Source organism: Halichoerus grypus, chromosome 1 (assembly GCF_964656455.1).
Source record: "Halichoerus grypus chromosome 1, mHalGry1.hap1.1, whole genome shotgun sequence".
Classification (NCBI taxonomy): Eukaryota; Metazoa; Chordata; class Mammalia; order Carnivora; family Phocidae; genus Halichoerus; species Halichoerus grypus.
The window spans coordinates 118228068-118243631 of record NC_135712.1 but is presented as its reverse complement, the minus strand read 5'-3'; the positions used below and the strand labels follow the sequence as shown (position 1 = coordinate 118243631).

The 15564-nt window shown below is 40.3% G+C and overlaps 1 protein-coding gene across 1 annotated transcript in view; it reads left to right on the top strand.

Annotated features, from left to right (window-relative positions):
- Nucleotides 1-14802, top strand: part of GRK7 (G protein-coupled receptor kinase 7) — a 36603-nt gene extending 21801 nt beyond the window's left edge. Inside the window, exons 5-6 of the mRNA XM_078071044.1 lie at nt 1661-1935; nt 9614-14802. Of these exons, the coding sequence (XP_077927170.1) occupies nt 1661-1935; nt 9614-9950 (612 nt within the window). The 3' untranslated portion in view covers nt 9951-14802. The remainder of the gene's footprint in view (nt 1-1660; nt 1936-9613) is intronic.
- The last annotated feature ends 762 nt before the right edge of the window (nt 14803-15564 follow it).

The window sequence follows — 15564 nt, the reverse complement described above, 5'->3', positions numbered from 1 at the left end:
GTATAGAGTTTCAGTTTTGCAAGATGAAAAGAGATGGAAAGTGATTATGGTTGCACAACAATGTGAATGTACTTAATACTCTTGAACTGTACATTTAAAAATTATTAAGATGGTAAATTTTAAGTTATATGTATAAATATATATTTTTTAACTCAATGGTCATTTGGCATGTACTGTTAGTAGAAATGTGCTTACAAAATATAGTCATGCATGTTAAATGAATTTCCATGTGTGGAATTTTTTAGATTAAAATGACTGTGCTAGTTTTTCAATGCAGGGATAGGCAGAGATGTGTGATATTAATATCATTATATAGCAAATAGAGGAAGAATCACAGACCAGATAATATATGAACATTCAATATTAGCAATAAAGTGTTCAACCTTTAAAACCGTGCATCTAATTTTCTATTATCTGTGAATAAAATACAGAGGCAGAGCTTAGGGGAATCACAGAGACATCCACTTGAACTTTTCACCTTAATGATGAAATGAGGGGCTAGGTGACTTCCTCATTTCAAGGGCAGCCCATCTGTCCCTTTATTTTATTTATTTATTATTTATTTATTTATTTATTTATTTATTTATTTATTTATTTATTAAACTCCATGCCCAGCATGGACTCACGACCCTGAGAAGACCTCAGCTGAGATTGAGTCAATTGTCTCAGTGATGGGTATTAAGGAGGGCATGTATTGCATGGAGCACTGGGTGTTATACGCAAACAATGAATCATGGAACACCACATCAAAAACTAATGATGTAGGGCGCCTGGGTGGCTCAGTTGGTTAAGCAACTGCCTTCGGCTCAGGTCATGATCCTGGAGTCCCGGGATCGAGTCCCGCATCGGACTCCCTGCTCAGCGGGGAGTCTGCTTCTCCCTCTGATCCTCCCCCTCTCATGCTCTCTGTCTCCCATTCTCTCTCTCAGATAAATAAATAAAAAATCTTTAAAAAAAAAAAAAAAAAAAAAAAAAAAAAAACAACTAATGATGTAATGTATGGTGACTAACATAACATAATAAAAAATAAACAAACAAATAAATAAAATATTAAATTATATCCATAAGAAAAAAACACAAAGTACGTGATTTCATTAAAGATGATAGGTTGGGGGGCGCCTGGGTGGCTCAGTCGTTAAGCGTCTGCCTTCGGCTCAGGTCATGATCCCGGGATCCTGGGATCGAGCCCCGCATCGGGCTCCCTGCTCTGCAGAAAGCCTGCTTCTCCCTCTCCACTCTCCCTGCTTGTGTTCTCTCTCTCTCTGTCTCTCTCTCTGTCAAATAAATAAATAAAATCTTAAAAAAAAAAAAAAAAAAAAAAAAAAAGATGATAGGTTGGCATTACTTTACTGAAAAAAATATTTTAAAAAAAAGAGTCAGTTGTCTGAACCACCCAGGCACCCCTCATCTGTCCCTTTTATAATGCACTCCAGCTAAATCCTCTTGGCCAGAATGGATGACATGGCCTACCCCAGCTGCCCCAGAGGATGCTAGGAGAGCAGAGACTAGAATAGGTTAGACACATTGCCACCCCAAATACTTAGGATTCGCTTAACAAAGAAAGAAAAGGAGAATGGGTATTGGATAGGCAATCAGCAGCATCTGTTACACTCAAATCAGTGTTTTTGTTTTGTTTTGTTTCTTGTTTGGGGTGTTACAGGCTGGAACCAATGGTTATATGGCTCCTGAAATCCTAATGGAAAAAGTGAGTTATTCCTATCCTGTGGACTGGTTTGCAATGGGATGCAGTATTTATGAAATGGTTGCTGGACGAACACCATTCAAAGATTACAAGGAAAAAGTCAGTAAAGAGGATTTAAAGCAAAGAACCCTGAAAGAAGAGGTCAGATTCCAACATGATAACTTCACAGAGGAAGCAAAAGATATTTGCAGACTCTTCTTGGCTAAGAAACCAGAGCAACGTTTAGGAAGCAGGTAAACTACTATATAACAGAGGTAATTAGCAATGTCAGCATTGTCCACAGGTTTGGATTAATGACGAGGACTTGGGATTAGGTATTATTATTTTCCTATTATTATTTGCATATTATATGGTCAAGTGTTTCTGATACTTTCAAACACTGTGAGCACTTGATGTGGAATGATCTCCAAGATATATTTTAAAGTAAAAAAGTGAGTTGCAAAACAGCATACATCAAAGAAAGAAAGAAAGATAGAAAGAAAGAGGAAAGGGGAAAAGAGAAGAGAAAAGAAAAGTGATCTATAATTCAAATAGTTGCATAGAATATTTTGGGCAGAGTATACAAAGAATGTATGTGATTGGTGGTCTCTAATAAAAAGAAATTAGGGGCAGGTGACAGGGATGCAAATGAAGATTTTCACTCTATAACCCTATTATCTCTTGAATTTTGAATTGTGAATAAATTATTCAAAAATGAATACAATTAAAACTTAAAACCCATCAGTACCAGGGCACTTTCTTTTTGAAGAAAGTCGAGTTTTATTGCTTACAGGGAATAATAAGATCAAGCTATTTTAGAAGAAACAAAATAAGTAAAAGCTGACCTGTAAAAAGGCCCTTGGCAGTGGGTAACTGTGTTATATAGAGAAAAAACCAAGGGCTTTAGATTCGCAGACATAGACTCCCATCCCAGCTCTGTATGTCATTTTACCTCAAGCAATTGAATTACTTTCTCAGAGTCTCAATATCCTCATGTATTAAAATTGGGGATTTATGGGTATGATGATTAATTTTATGACAACTTGACTAGGCCACCATACTCAGATATTTGATCAATTCTAGATGCTTCTGTGCAGGTATTTTTAAGATAAGCTTAATATATAAATCAGTAGCCTTTGAGTAAAGGAGATTATTGTTCATAATGTGGATGGGTCTCATCCAGTCAGTTGAAGGCCTTCACAGAAAAAGACTGACTTCCCTGGGAGAAGAGGGAATTCTGCTGGCAAACCACCTTTGGACTTGAACTGCAACTCTTCCCTGGGTCTCCAGCTTGACGACCTACCTTGCAGGATTTGGACTTGCCAAACCTCTACAATTGTGCGAGCCAATTCCTTAAAATAATCCATCCATCCTTCCTCCCTCCCTCCCTCCCTCTCTCAATCTCTCTTTCTCTCTCTCTCCATGTCTCTCTCATATACATGCACACATATTGTCAGGGAGAAAAAACTTCTCCTCTACCCTCTTAGAGGCCTGCAAACTAAACTGACAAAACACAGATTAGTAAGAGAAAAGACAGGCTTTTATTTATGCACGTATACAAGAGTTCACAGAAAAATGTGACTGGGATCAGTTAGAATTATAGACCATCTTAATGGGGAAGGGGAGGAGCAGAAGGGTACTTGCAGGAAAACAAATCATCTCTTAGAATTGCTGGGGGTGGGGGAGGGCACTTATGGGAGAACAAATGACTTTTAGGAGAATAGGTGGGAGATACGAGAGTTTTGTGACAGTGGCTATTTAGGTGTGGAGCCGACTTCTGTCACTGGTGCTAAGAGTCAGTCTTTCCCAGTTCTAAGACTCCCAGAGAGAAGATTTATGAGTTCAGTTTTTGGAGTCTCTGCTTCTAGGCAGATAAGGGAAATTCAAAACCTGTATCTGTTGACTCGCAAATGCCTTCAGCCCAAAATAATTTTTATGCTACCGTAGTACATTCTGGACCCTTTCAACATCCTGTTGGTTCTGTTTCTCTAGAGAACCCTGACTTACACAGTCGGAAACTTTGAGGTTTAGATATAACATATATAAAGTAAGTGATAGCAATTATTACTAATTTGTTCTAAGAGAGATACCAGATAATATTTTTACTGAACTATGAGCTTGAATGTCTTAAATTCTTAGATTGAATTTTCAAAATTAAAAAATATATACAAATATGAAAACTACAACATGAAGTAATATGACTGCTTTTTACTATTACCCCAGAACATAGGCAGTAAAATTACCCTCAATCTTCCAAGTAGCTGCTAGTGAAGGCTCTAGAACAAGGCTGCCTCAATTCAAAATATTTGAGTATGGAGGTAAGCTTTTAATTTTCAACCTCATTGTTTTAAATAGCGAAACAAGATCCATTTGTAATGACTTTCAAAGCATGACAGACACCAAACTAACAAATGAGTATTTTGAAATTTGACGGAAACTCTACATTTAAGCGAAGGAAAACGTGGAACTGATTTTCCTGTGTAGATTCCAACGTTGTTGCATTAGTGTGGTCGGAACAGGCCGCGTCATGATAACAAGCAAATCCCAAAGTCTCTGAGGCTTGCAACGAAGGGAATTTTTTTCTCCCTCGCTCAAAGTGCCTTATGCATGCAGCAGCACTCCCTTCGGGTACCTCCCTTCGGAGCAGAGACTCAGGGAGCCAGGCTGCATCCATCTGACAGCTCCACTGGAGCTCGTGGCTTCCAGTCGCTGTAGCGGAGAAAAGAGCATACACAACCTCGGGGAGCTTTGTACCGCCTCCGCCCGGAAGTGACCCACTCGCGCATCACTTACACTCACTTGTTTGCCCTGCGCAAGGTCCAAGGGTCTGGCTAGTGTTGTCTTCCTTGTGCCCAGGGAGGAGAGGAGAACCGGAAATGGTGACCCCTGACCGTCTCTACTGCCCGGGTTCTCAAGTGCAGGGAGTCTAAGAGGGCATCCCAACAGCGGCGGAGGCCGCAAAGAAAGCGAACAGCCTCTTCAGATGACCTCCCTGAAGGTGGCTTTGGGGAAAAAAGAGACAACTTGCCCGCTTGGTATGTTTGATTGAAAAATCTATCTTGACACTCTATAAACACACTTTGGGTATAGAAAATGAAATATTGACAAACTTCTTCAGGAAAATGCCACCTTAGAGCACTGGATCATTGCCTGAAGCTGCTCCATCAAGCAAAACCTTTTTATAAAGCATCTGTTGTTGTGACTGTTTTGAATAAATCTGTTTACAACATTCGAGAAAAGGCATATAAAAACCAGCTGTTCGGTGAAAGAGAAAACCTTCCAACATATTCATTTCAACTCTCTGTATTTTTTTTTTAATTCAAATGAGATAATGTTTGATTAATCTAGTGGTGTCCTTCAAAGCCAAGCAAATACCTACTCAACATGTTACACAGAAGAGAGGTCAAGTGCCCCCTCCCTCTTGCATTCACAAACATTTGAAATAAATTTTAAAACCCTTTTCCCTCTTTAGACATCACTGAAAGGATCTCCTCCTTTGTCTTCATAGGTCTGTGAATTAATTTTGTTTTGCATAGAAGTTGAAAGCTTTAAAAAATAATAAATTGAAAGCTTTTCTGAGCATCTCACAAAAGCTCCAGATAGAGTTTATGATGTTTTCTAATAAAATAAAAGCTGAAGATTACTTAAGCATTTTGCAGATTTTCTTCTGATCAGTCAATGCAGCAGAACAAGATCAACTAATCATGCAAGTCTGACTTAAGTGCTTCTCCAACACATAATTTCATACCAATACATACTGTTCTTGGCAGACCAAACCCCACAGAGTGGTCTTCATGTATGGTCAGGTGGTATCTTTTCTTCATTGACTGTTACAAGAAAATCCATTGTAATCTCCATGTAGGGTTCAGTAACACAAGAGCTCCTATAAATGCTCCGAAATAGAACCTACTCCAGTCAGCAGGAGAAGTCTTCCTGCAGCAGCCAGGTTGGCTAGGGCAGAAGATGTTGCCCCCATCAACAGCCTCTCTTATTTGTCCAAAGTGCACTGCCTAAGGATGGGCCAAAAGATCCCTGCATGAAGCTGCCAGGGCAAGATTCAAGAGTAAAATAACATCCATGCTATTTCTAATTACAGAACTGAGGTAAGAGTCATTAGTGCAAAAGATAAAGTGATCAGATTTGTCGTGGTCCAGACACTGAGTAAAATTTGTCGTGGTCCAGACACTGAATAGGGATTGGAAAGCCTAGTCTTTTGTTGTTAGCATCAGCAACCACAGACACTTAGTGAGAAAGGGCATAAAGCATAGGCCCTGCCCTCCAGGGTCATCTAGTCAGGGTGCTGAGGAACATAAAGAAAACCTTTAGTGGCCTGTTGTTCCCTTATCCTTTGTGGCTCATTGCAAAAGGGCTGAAGTGGCCATCCCTGTTGGGCAAACCAAGGCCATTTGGGCCTGTCGCTTGAGGTGTTCCTTGAGAACTGTTCATACTGATGTCAAGACTGGCTTGGCAAATTTCTCAAGGTTACTGAGCCCCTGGGAACTCTTTGTTTATCCAAGTTAAAGCTGCTCAGAGTGAGTTTAAGTTGCTCTCTTGACCTGGGGGATACTGTGTTCATGCCTGCTGGTGGCCATCAAGGTGGTACAAGCTCCTTCCTTGTGTCACCTGGTCCCATTCCAGTTCCTTTGTTTTCTTTGAGACACAGAGTCTTGGGGTTCATTCCTGATTTACATAGATGGAATTCTAGCTCTATCCTTGTTCTGCCACATTTAAATTCTTTTTTTTTTTTAAGATTTTAATTATTTATTGGAGAGAGAGAGAAAGAGACAGAGATAGCGAGAGAGAAGGAGAGCAGGAGCAGGGAGGAGAGGGAGAAGCAGGCTCCCCACTGAGCTGGGAGCCCAATGAGGGGCTCAATCCCAGGACCCTGGGATCATGACCTGAGCCGAAGGCAGACACTTAACCGACTGAGCCACCCAGGTGCCCCTCTATCCTTGTTCTGCCACATTTAAATTTTATCTGATACCCTCCCTACCACCAAAATCTGATACCTTAAAATGGTGAATGTTGCTGTGAAAATTATACCTCAATAAACCTAAGAGAAAAATCCATCTTTGAAGCTTCGAAGCTATCTCAGTAACCCTCCCTCAAGGCTCTGACTCTACAGGATGTAAACCATACAGACATTGGTCAGTAGGTTCTAGTAGATGGCAAGCCTGCATTTTCCTTCCTTTAAATTGATGGAGACTTGGTGGCTTTGGGCGAAAAAAGAGACAGCTTGTAGTATCTCATGATACAGTTCTCCATATCTGTTTTTCAGTTGGGTCATAATGAGATAAGTCCAAGGAGTCCTGCATCATTCTGGATGGGGCTAGGCCTGAACCACAGAACAACCCAGGGAATGACTGGACATCAGATGCCTACAGCTGGATTTCTCTTTTCCATAATAATATTTGATTACAATTTTCCTTTGAAAAATTCACCTATGTTTGGCTTTTTCAGATGCACAGCCATTTATGAATGCAGAAGCAAGTGAAGAGGTTAAAAATACAATGAAAAGACAGACAGGCATTGTTGTGATGGTTAAATGTGATAACATAAGTGCAGAGCTTAACTTTGTATTAGCTGAGAGTAGGTTCTGGATAAATGCCAGTTATTCCCACTATTATTATTAGTAATGTCATTACTGTGTTTAGAACTGTTAGAGTCCACTGCAGTAATTATCTGACATAGTAGGGAATCTGTAAGGGGGCATATGGGAGAAATCCTCAATTCTTTTCCTAAAAGTTTTTGATAACTGGAATAAAAGTAAAGGAAACCTATGAATGTGATTAATTTTTACCAAGGTTGATTTACGACAGAAATTGACTTTTCCCTAAGGGGAGACATTTCTTTCTTTTTCTTTTTCTTTTTTTTTAAGATTTTATTTATTTAATTCAGAGAGTGAGAGAGAGCAGGAGCAGGGGGAGGGGCAGAGGGAAAGGGAGAAGCAGAACTCCCCACTGAGCAGGGAGCCCGATGTGGGACTCAATCCCAGGACCCTGGGAACATGACCCGAGCCGAAGGCAGATGCTTAACTGACTGAGCCACCCAGGTACCCCTCTTTTTTTTTTTTTTAAGATTTATTTATTTATTTTAGAGACAGAGTATACAGGGGGAGGAGCAGAGAGAGAGGAAGAGAGAGAATCTCAAGCAGACTCCCTGCTGAGTGTAGAGCCCAAGGTGGGATTCAATCCCACAACACTGAGATCATGACCCATGTCAAAATCAAGAGTCAGAAGCTTAACGAACATATCTACTCACATAAAAAGGAAAAAATCATTTGAATCTGATGCCACAATACAGCCCCCTTTTTATTGCTTTAAAACCTGGACTTAAGTGTGGTCCCCAAAGATCTCCATCTCCTGTTATCCACACTCTTGTGTAATCCCTTCCCTTAGGGTGGGCTGGACTTATTCATTTGCTTCTAACAATATGGCAGAAGTGATGAGATGTCATTTCCAAGATTAGGTAGTAAAAAGACTGTGCCTTTTATCTTGGGCTCAGGGGAAAGCCAGGTGTAAAGTTATAAGGTAGCTTTGTGGAGAGGCTCACATGGTGAGGGATGGAGACCTGCCAATAACCATGTGAGTGAGCTTGGAAGCAGATTTCCTCCCCTAGTCCCAGTTGAACCTTCAGATGAGACCACAGCGCTGATGAACAACCTCATGAAAGACCTTGAGCCAGAGGCACCCAGTTAAGCCATTTCTAGATTCTTCACCCACAGAAACTGAGATAATAAATGTTTGTTGTTTTATTTTATTTTTTTTAAGATTTTATTTATTTGGCAAAGAGAGACACAGTGAGAGAGGGAACACAAGCAGGGGGAGTGGGAGAGGGAGAAGCAGGCTTCCCCGCAGAGCAGAAAGCCTGATGTGGGGCTCGATCCCAGGACCCTGGGATCATGACCTGAGCCGAAGGCAGACGCTTAACGACTGAGCCACCCAGGCACCCAATGTTTGTTGTTTTAAGCTGCTGAATGTTGGGGCAGTTTGTTACACAGCAATAGATAACTAATACAAGAAGTTACACAATTGAGAACATACATTTTCCCCCCCTTATTCTAAGGCAAATACTGGCATAATTTCTAGCGCAAGGAAAGAGGGCTTGGTAACCAATAACCATAGTCTTGAGCATTGAATGTATGCTCATTCATGCTACTAAAAATTACTAATGGATTTTTTTAAAGTCTTTAAAAGTATTGTGGCAATTGGGGGAGGTAGGTGGAGCTCCTAAAAATCATGTCATATGAAGACTGAGGCAATATGGGTGCTGTTTTTTAGGATGTGAGTGGGGCTGTGTGTGGATAGACATGCTTCCCTTGTTCTATGTGACCCTGAAGGGTAGAGCAAAATGCAATGGCTGGAAGTTGCAGGTAAGCAGGTTCTGGCCCCACTGAATTTTGCTTGTATTTCCACAAAACACTAAGAATAAAAGTCATGTCAACTGCTTGACTCTAAAAATTAGATCTACATGTGAAGGTTATCTGCAAACAATGAAAATGCTACTGTTTGCATAAGATGGAATTGTGGGTGATTTTTTTTTTTTTTAAGATTTTATTTATTTATTTGAAGAGAGAGACACAGCAAGAGAGGGAACACGAGCAGGGGGAGTGGCAGAGGGAGAAGCAGGCTTCCCGCCAAGCAGGGAGCCAGATGCAGGGCTCGATCCCAGGACCCTGGGATCATGACCTGAGCCGAAGGCAGACGCTTAACGACTGAGCCACCCAGGTGCCCCTGTGGGTGATTTTTTTAAATTGTGGGTGAAATTTAAAGTTATTATTTTTCCAAACTATTCTTTATTTCGTTATATTGTCTTTGCAATTAAAATGAAATCGTATTACAGGAAAAGAATGCTAGACACTTCGTATTGTTAGAACATTTCCTGTTTTGGTTTGTTACTGTGTCTCAGGCTGACCATCTCCTTTCTTCACAGAGAAAAGTCTGATGATCCCAGGCAACACCCTTTCTTCAAAACCATCAATTTTGCTCGCCTGGAAGCTGGCCTAATTGAGCCCCCATTTGTGCCAGACCCTTCAGTGGTTTATGCCAAAGACATCGCTGAAATTGAAGATTTCTCTGAGGTTCGGGGAATCGAATTTGATGATAAAGATAAGATGTTCTTCCAAAGATTTGCAACAGGTGCTGTCCCTATAGCATGGCAGGAAGAGATTATAGAAACGGGACTGTTTGAAGAATTGAATGACCCCAACAGGCCTGCAGATTGTGGGGATGGTAATTCATCCAAGTCTGGTGTGTGTTTGTTATTATAAGTTGTTCTCTCCACCAGATAGGCAGCAGGAATCTCAGCTGACATAATCCTCAAACGTTCCTAACACATGAAAATCTGTTGAATGAGGACTGATCAATCAGGAGGGGCATTTCAACCATAGAACAGTTCAAAGGACAGGTGAGCTCACCACTAGGACACATTTTTCTCCCCTCCCCCCTCCCCTTTTCTCCCCTCTCTCCTTCCCTTCCTCTTCTCCTCTTCTTTCCTCTCCTCTCCTTCTTTCCTTCCTTCTTTCTCTCTCTCTCTCTTTCCCCCCACTTCTTTCTTCTTTCTCTCTTTTTTCATAAAGATGAGTAAAGTCTCAGTTTTCACTGAGGACTGGGAAAAGGAACACTCAGGTTTATTTTGATAAACTAAAAGCATGAGCCCTCCACCATCATGTCCCTGAAAATTACACCAAGTCCTAGGAATAGAGAATGGAATGTTGTGGTATACTCAGAAAATGAGCATTTGCAATTCTTGGTAAATAATCATTTTAGTTTTTCTTTGTTTATATCCTTTCTTCCCTTCATCTTTCAGTATTTCTTCTGCTTCTGTACTTATAAAAAGGATTTGGAAGCTGGAAATAAATGTTCCTGATATTCTCCCCCTAAAAAGGAGTGGATTGTAATATATTGGCAATATTTTAAATTACAGAATAATTTTTAATTTACTGAGAGTCTCTTTTTCATATTTTTGAAATATTTTACCATTATAATGTTGAAGTATTTTAAATGGAAACATTCATGAGATCTGTGAATTAAGGTATTCTGTAAGTTGAGCCCTTTAGGTAACATGCTACAAATTGCTTACATGTATTTTTCCACATGCCGTTGGTTCCCAAACTTTGCTGAACTTTAGAATCACCTAGGGATCTTTTAAAAATACCAATATCTGACTCCTACCCCCATATTTTAATTGATCTGGGGGAGGCAGCCTGGGCATCTAGATTTTCAGAAGCTCCCCAGGTACTTCTTTTTTTTTTTTTTTTTTTAAGATTTTATTTATTTATTCATGAGAGACAGAGAGAGAGAGAGAGAGAGGCAGAGGGAGAAGCAGGCTCCCAAGGAGCAGGGAGCCCGATGCGGGACTCGATCCCAGGACCCTGGGATCATGACCTGAGCCGAAGGCAGACGCTTAACCATCTGAGCCACCCAGGCGCCCTCCCCAGGTACTTCTGATGTGTGGCACGTTTGAGAACCAGAGCCATGTAGGCTGAAACGCTGTTATGTATGGGTTCCTGTCTTGGTTGCTCAAAGTTTCAATTATACATTTGACAGCAACTTTTCAAATACCCAAAAAACATGTAATTTTGGCAATTGCAGTATATATGAAACTGAACATCATCTATATTCATCTTGTAGACTTTCCTGTCCTTGTACACTTTAGTTCTTCCCACATATCTTGTGAAGAAGACTCTTGGCTATTTCAAGACCTGAAGGAGAAATATGGCCTTTGGCAGCTGATTTGAACAAATGGTAGCCCTCAGTTCAAGTGGCTGCCCAGCCAGCACTTTACTGTAGAATTAGCACTTCTCAAGAGCACAGACAAAGTGAAAATTCTAAGGGTGTAAAAAAATATTCTGGACACAATTATAAATCTGAGATGATTATACTTAAAGAAAAAAGGGGGGGGGGGACCTGGCTGGCTCAGCTGGTAGAGCATGTGACCCTTGATCTGGGGTCGTGAGTTCAAGCCCCATGTTGGGCATAGAGCTTATGAAAAAAAATAATAAATGAAATTTTAAAAAAGGATAAAAAAGGATGTATGTGTGCATAAGGAAATCTCACTTGTGCCAGTGGTGACAAACCTGGCTGAAATCATTTTAAAAGTTTAATCTCTTGAGTACAGGAGCCAAGAGTTGCAAAAATACGCATCAAAAAATACTTGGTTAACTGGAACCCAGCCAACAGTAATCCTCAACTACAAGACAGCATTAGCCATATCCTGCACAGTAAGTAAGAAGTAAGAAGTCCTCTCAGACTTGAGTCCTGGGTCAGTGCACCTGCTACTCACCTTCCTGCTCATTCTCTATCCTCAGCAAGCTCTTGATGCTCCAAATCCTGCCCTGGAGATACTGCAGAGTCCTGGGTCATCAAAGCACATACAGGTGTGTCCAGCAGATTCTTTTTCCTAAGGCAAGAAAGTAGATTAAAATTTGATGAAATTCGTAACAAGTCTATTTTAACAAAAAACAAATTCACAGTTAACAGAAATCCAACTAACCAGAGCATTCCAAGAGTAGAGGTTTTAGTATTTAGCTTTATAATTAGACATTTAAAAGTAATGTCTTATTGCATTGGTTCCTTAATGTGAATGTCTGTTGCTTTTGATAAACTTTAATACAAATCTGTGTTTCATTTCTTAAAACTAACTCAGGAAAGTAATTGAGTAAGATAACTATATTCAAACAATCACCAAGTAAATATGTGTTGAGCTAAGTTACATATTGAGCCCTATCCTGGACATTTGGGGGACACCATTGAGAAATAAGACAACTGTCTAAGAGAGGCTATATGGTGTAGGGTAGAATGAACACTCCTGTCATTGTTATTATTCACATTTTAAATGAGAAACTGGGGCACCTTGGTGGCTCAGTCAGTTGAGCGTATGACTTTTGATTTCAGCTCAGGTCGTGATCTCAGGATCATGGGATCAGGCCCAGCATCAGGCTCTGTGGTCAGTGGGGAGTCGGCTTGGGATTCTCTCTCTCCCTCTCCCTCTGCCCTCCTCCCCCACTCCCTCTCTCTCTGAAATAAATAAATAAATCTTAAACAAATGAGAAACTGAAGCTCAGAGATGTTCTGTAACTTGTCCAAGGTCACACAGCTTTTCAGGGAGGGGTGTAGCAAAGACTAGAAATAATGTATATGAAGCACATAGCACATGACTTGCATACTGTAGGGGCATAATAAATTGAAGACTATAGTCAGTAAGTAGCAGCAGGTCAAATGATTCTAGGTCAGGGAACACACTAGTAAGAGCTAAACTTGGCCACCTTAATTAAAAGGTCCAAAGGAGGTGAGAGATGGAAGAGAGCTGCGTCCCAGGGAGCAGTTTAAAAGGAAGGTTTTTATGCACAATGAACGAAAAAACTAATTAGAATAAATGGAGACATTGGAGTCCATCCCAGGCCCCATCCTCATCACATGCTAGGTACAGGACCCACCTGGGCCACTTCAGAGTGAAGGAGGCTTCTGGCTAAAGGGTGGGGCAGGTGAGAGACAGACCTGATCGGGGAGATTAAATATCGGAGATGGAGAGAAATAAGTGAATGCAGAGCCATCTGCGCAGGTCATGGGTGGGATTTAAGTAAAGACTTAAATAAGACGAAACCAGATGTTTCACCAAAACAAGAAAGTGATTTTTGAAAGGGGATGATGCTTGCTTATTTTCCAAAAGTGAAATTGAGCTTATGTTTTTATAGAGAAGTTTCATAAACATAATGAAACATCAGGGGAAACAAACACATATATGAGTGAGGTATTCAGACAAAGAAGAACCAGAGTGAAGTCATCTTTATTCTTCCAGTTTGTCAGGTTATCTGGAATGTTTGTTTCCTACAGGAGGAGATCGGTTTAAAGGAGATGGATAAGCTGCAGGAAGGGATGTAGAGGTACCCTCAAAGCAGAAGGTATGCATGAGGTTTTCAAAGAAAACAGTGATGAATTCTTGAGTTTAAGATTGCACGCCACAAAGAGTTAAAAAATACTCTCAATTGTTTATTTTCAATACCAGGTTTAAGATGTTTTTTATTTAGGTGACCAGGCATGGAAGTGAAAATTCAATTAATTGGCTTCTTAGAAATTACATGTCTTGAAATCATGAGAGTCTACCTGATCAATTTTTAAAGGTTATTATATTGTATGTATCATTAGGGCATTTTAATAATAAAACTTGATTTATGTAAATTGTTTGGACATGAAAACAAGTGAAAATACATAATCCTTGCTTCTTAAAGAGTTGTCCTGGGCAGTTTTAAATCTTAAGAGTTAAAAAAAAAAAAATGACACAAGGAAAAAAAATAAATGCAAGAAGGGGGGTGCCAGGAAGACTTATCATATTAGCCATTTTGATTATCAAAAAATTTTTCAAAGACTTACTGAGTTTTCTTGGATCATCTAGGATAAATAATTGCAGTTATTTAGGTTTAGTTATTTGTTCAATACATACTGCTACCTGCGTGTGCCAGGCTCCATTTTGGTTTGGGGAGAGATGCTTGGTTTTCTCCCTTTACGATTTTTAGATTGGAAAGTGCTTTTGTTGCCCATGTGTGTCAGTAAACCTTTATATCTCTCTGGGTAGAGATGAATTTTGTTCTTCCCACTTTTTCTCAAGTTTTCTGTACTGACCACATTTTTATTTTAAAAATCAGGAAAAAAATATATTATTTAAAGCAAGTCGGGCTCCATCATAGCTGGACCTCGGTGTGTGGGGCATGCCCAAGCTGGCTCTGGCAATAATCAGTCCCTGAGGACCCCTTTCTGGCTGAAGGGTATCAGCCTGGATCCTGAGAGTTTCACCAGACCTGACTCCTGGTCTAAACCAGCAGAGTCCCCTTGGACAGAGCCAGTATTTGGTGCCTAAAGTTAGGCCAGATTATTGGTTCCACAAACTAGATCATGAACTGTGGTGGTTCCTGGTGAGGTTTTACCAAACCTCAGAGAAATGAAAGCAAGTACAATGCAGCAAAGTTTCTCATGCACTATTTACTTCAAAATATCTTTTTATGCAGCAGCTCTTTCTGCCATGGGTCCTATCCCCATGCTTTAATAAAATCACCTTTTTGCGCGCACACACACACGCACACACAAATCTTTTTATGAAGCAGCTGATATTTTATTTATTTTTTTTTTTAAAGATTTTACTTATTTATTTGAGAGAGAGAGAATGAGAGAGAGAGAGAGAGAGCACATGAGAGGGGGGAGGGTCAGAGGGAGAAGCAGACTCCCTGCTGAGCAGGGAGCCCGACGCGGGACTCGATACCGGGACTCCAGGATCATGACCTGAGCTGAAGGCAGTCGCTTAACCAACTGAGCCACCCAGGTGCCCCGCAGCTGATATTTTATAAAAGTAAAATTGGAGACCCTCTGACCATCCCTCAAATTTTTTTTGAAATTTTACGGACCTGTGAGATTTCAAAATCTGGGAACCCCTGAACCAAATGACCTTGAACGCTCTGATTGTAAGGAAACATTTGTGCTTCAGTGGAAAACTGATGCATTGCCTGGAGGAGGATATGCAAACTTCTGTAAAAGACCAGAGTGTAAATATTTTAGACTTTGCAAATGGCAACTACTTATCTCTACCTTTGTAATAGGAAAGCAGCCACAGATAATGCAAGAAGGAATAAGTATGGCTGTGTGCCAATAAAGTTTTATTTATAAAAAACAGGTAGTAGGACTAGATTTGGCCCACAAGCAGTAATTTACGGATCCTAGTCATAAATTATCTTACTACTAAACTGAAGAGGTTATCTGACTCTAAAGGAGCTATTTTACAACTCTATAAACCAGATAACTAATGGGAATGCAAAATAATTCTTGTCTATAGACATGCAAATAACCCCACCACCACCACCACCATTAGTTGGTCAGGGCTAAGATAACAAAGTA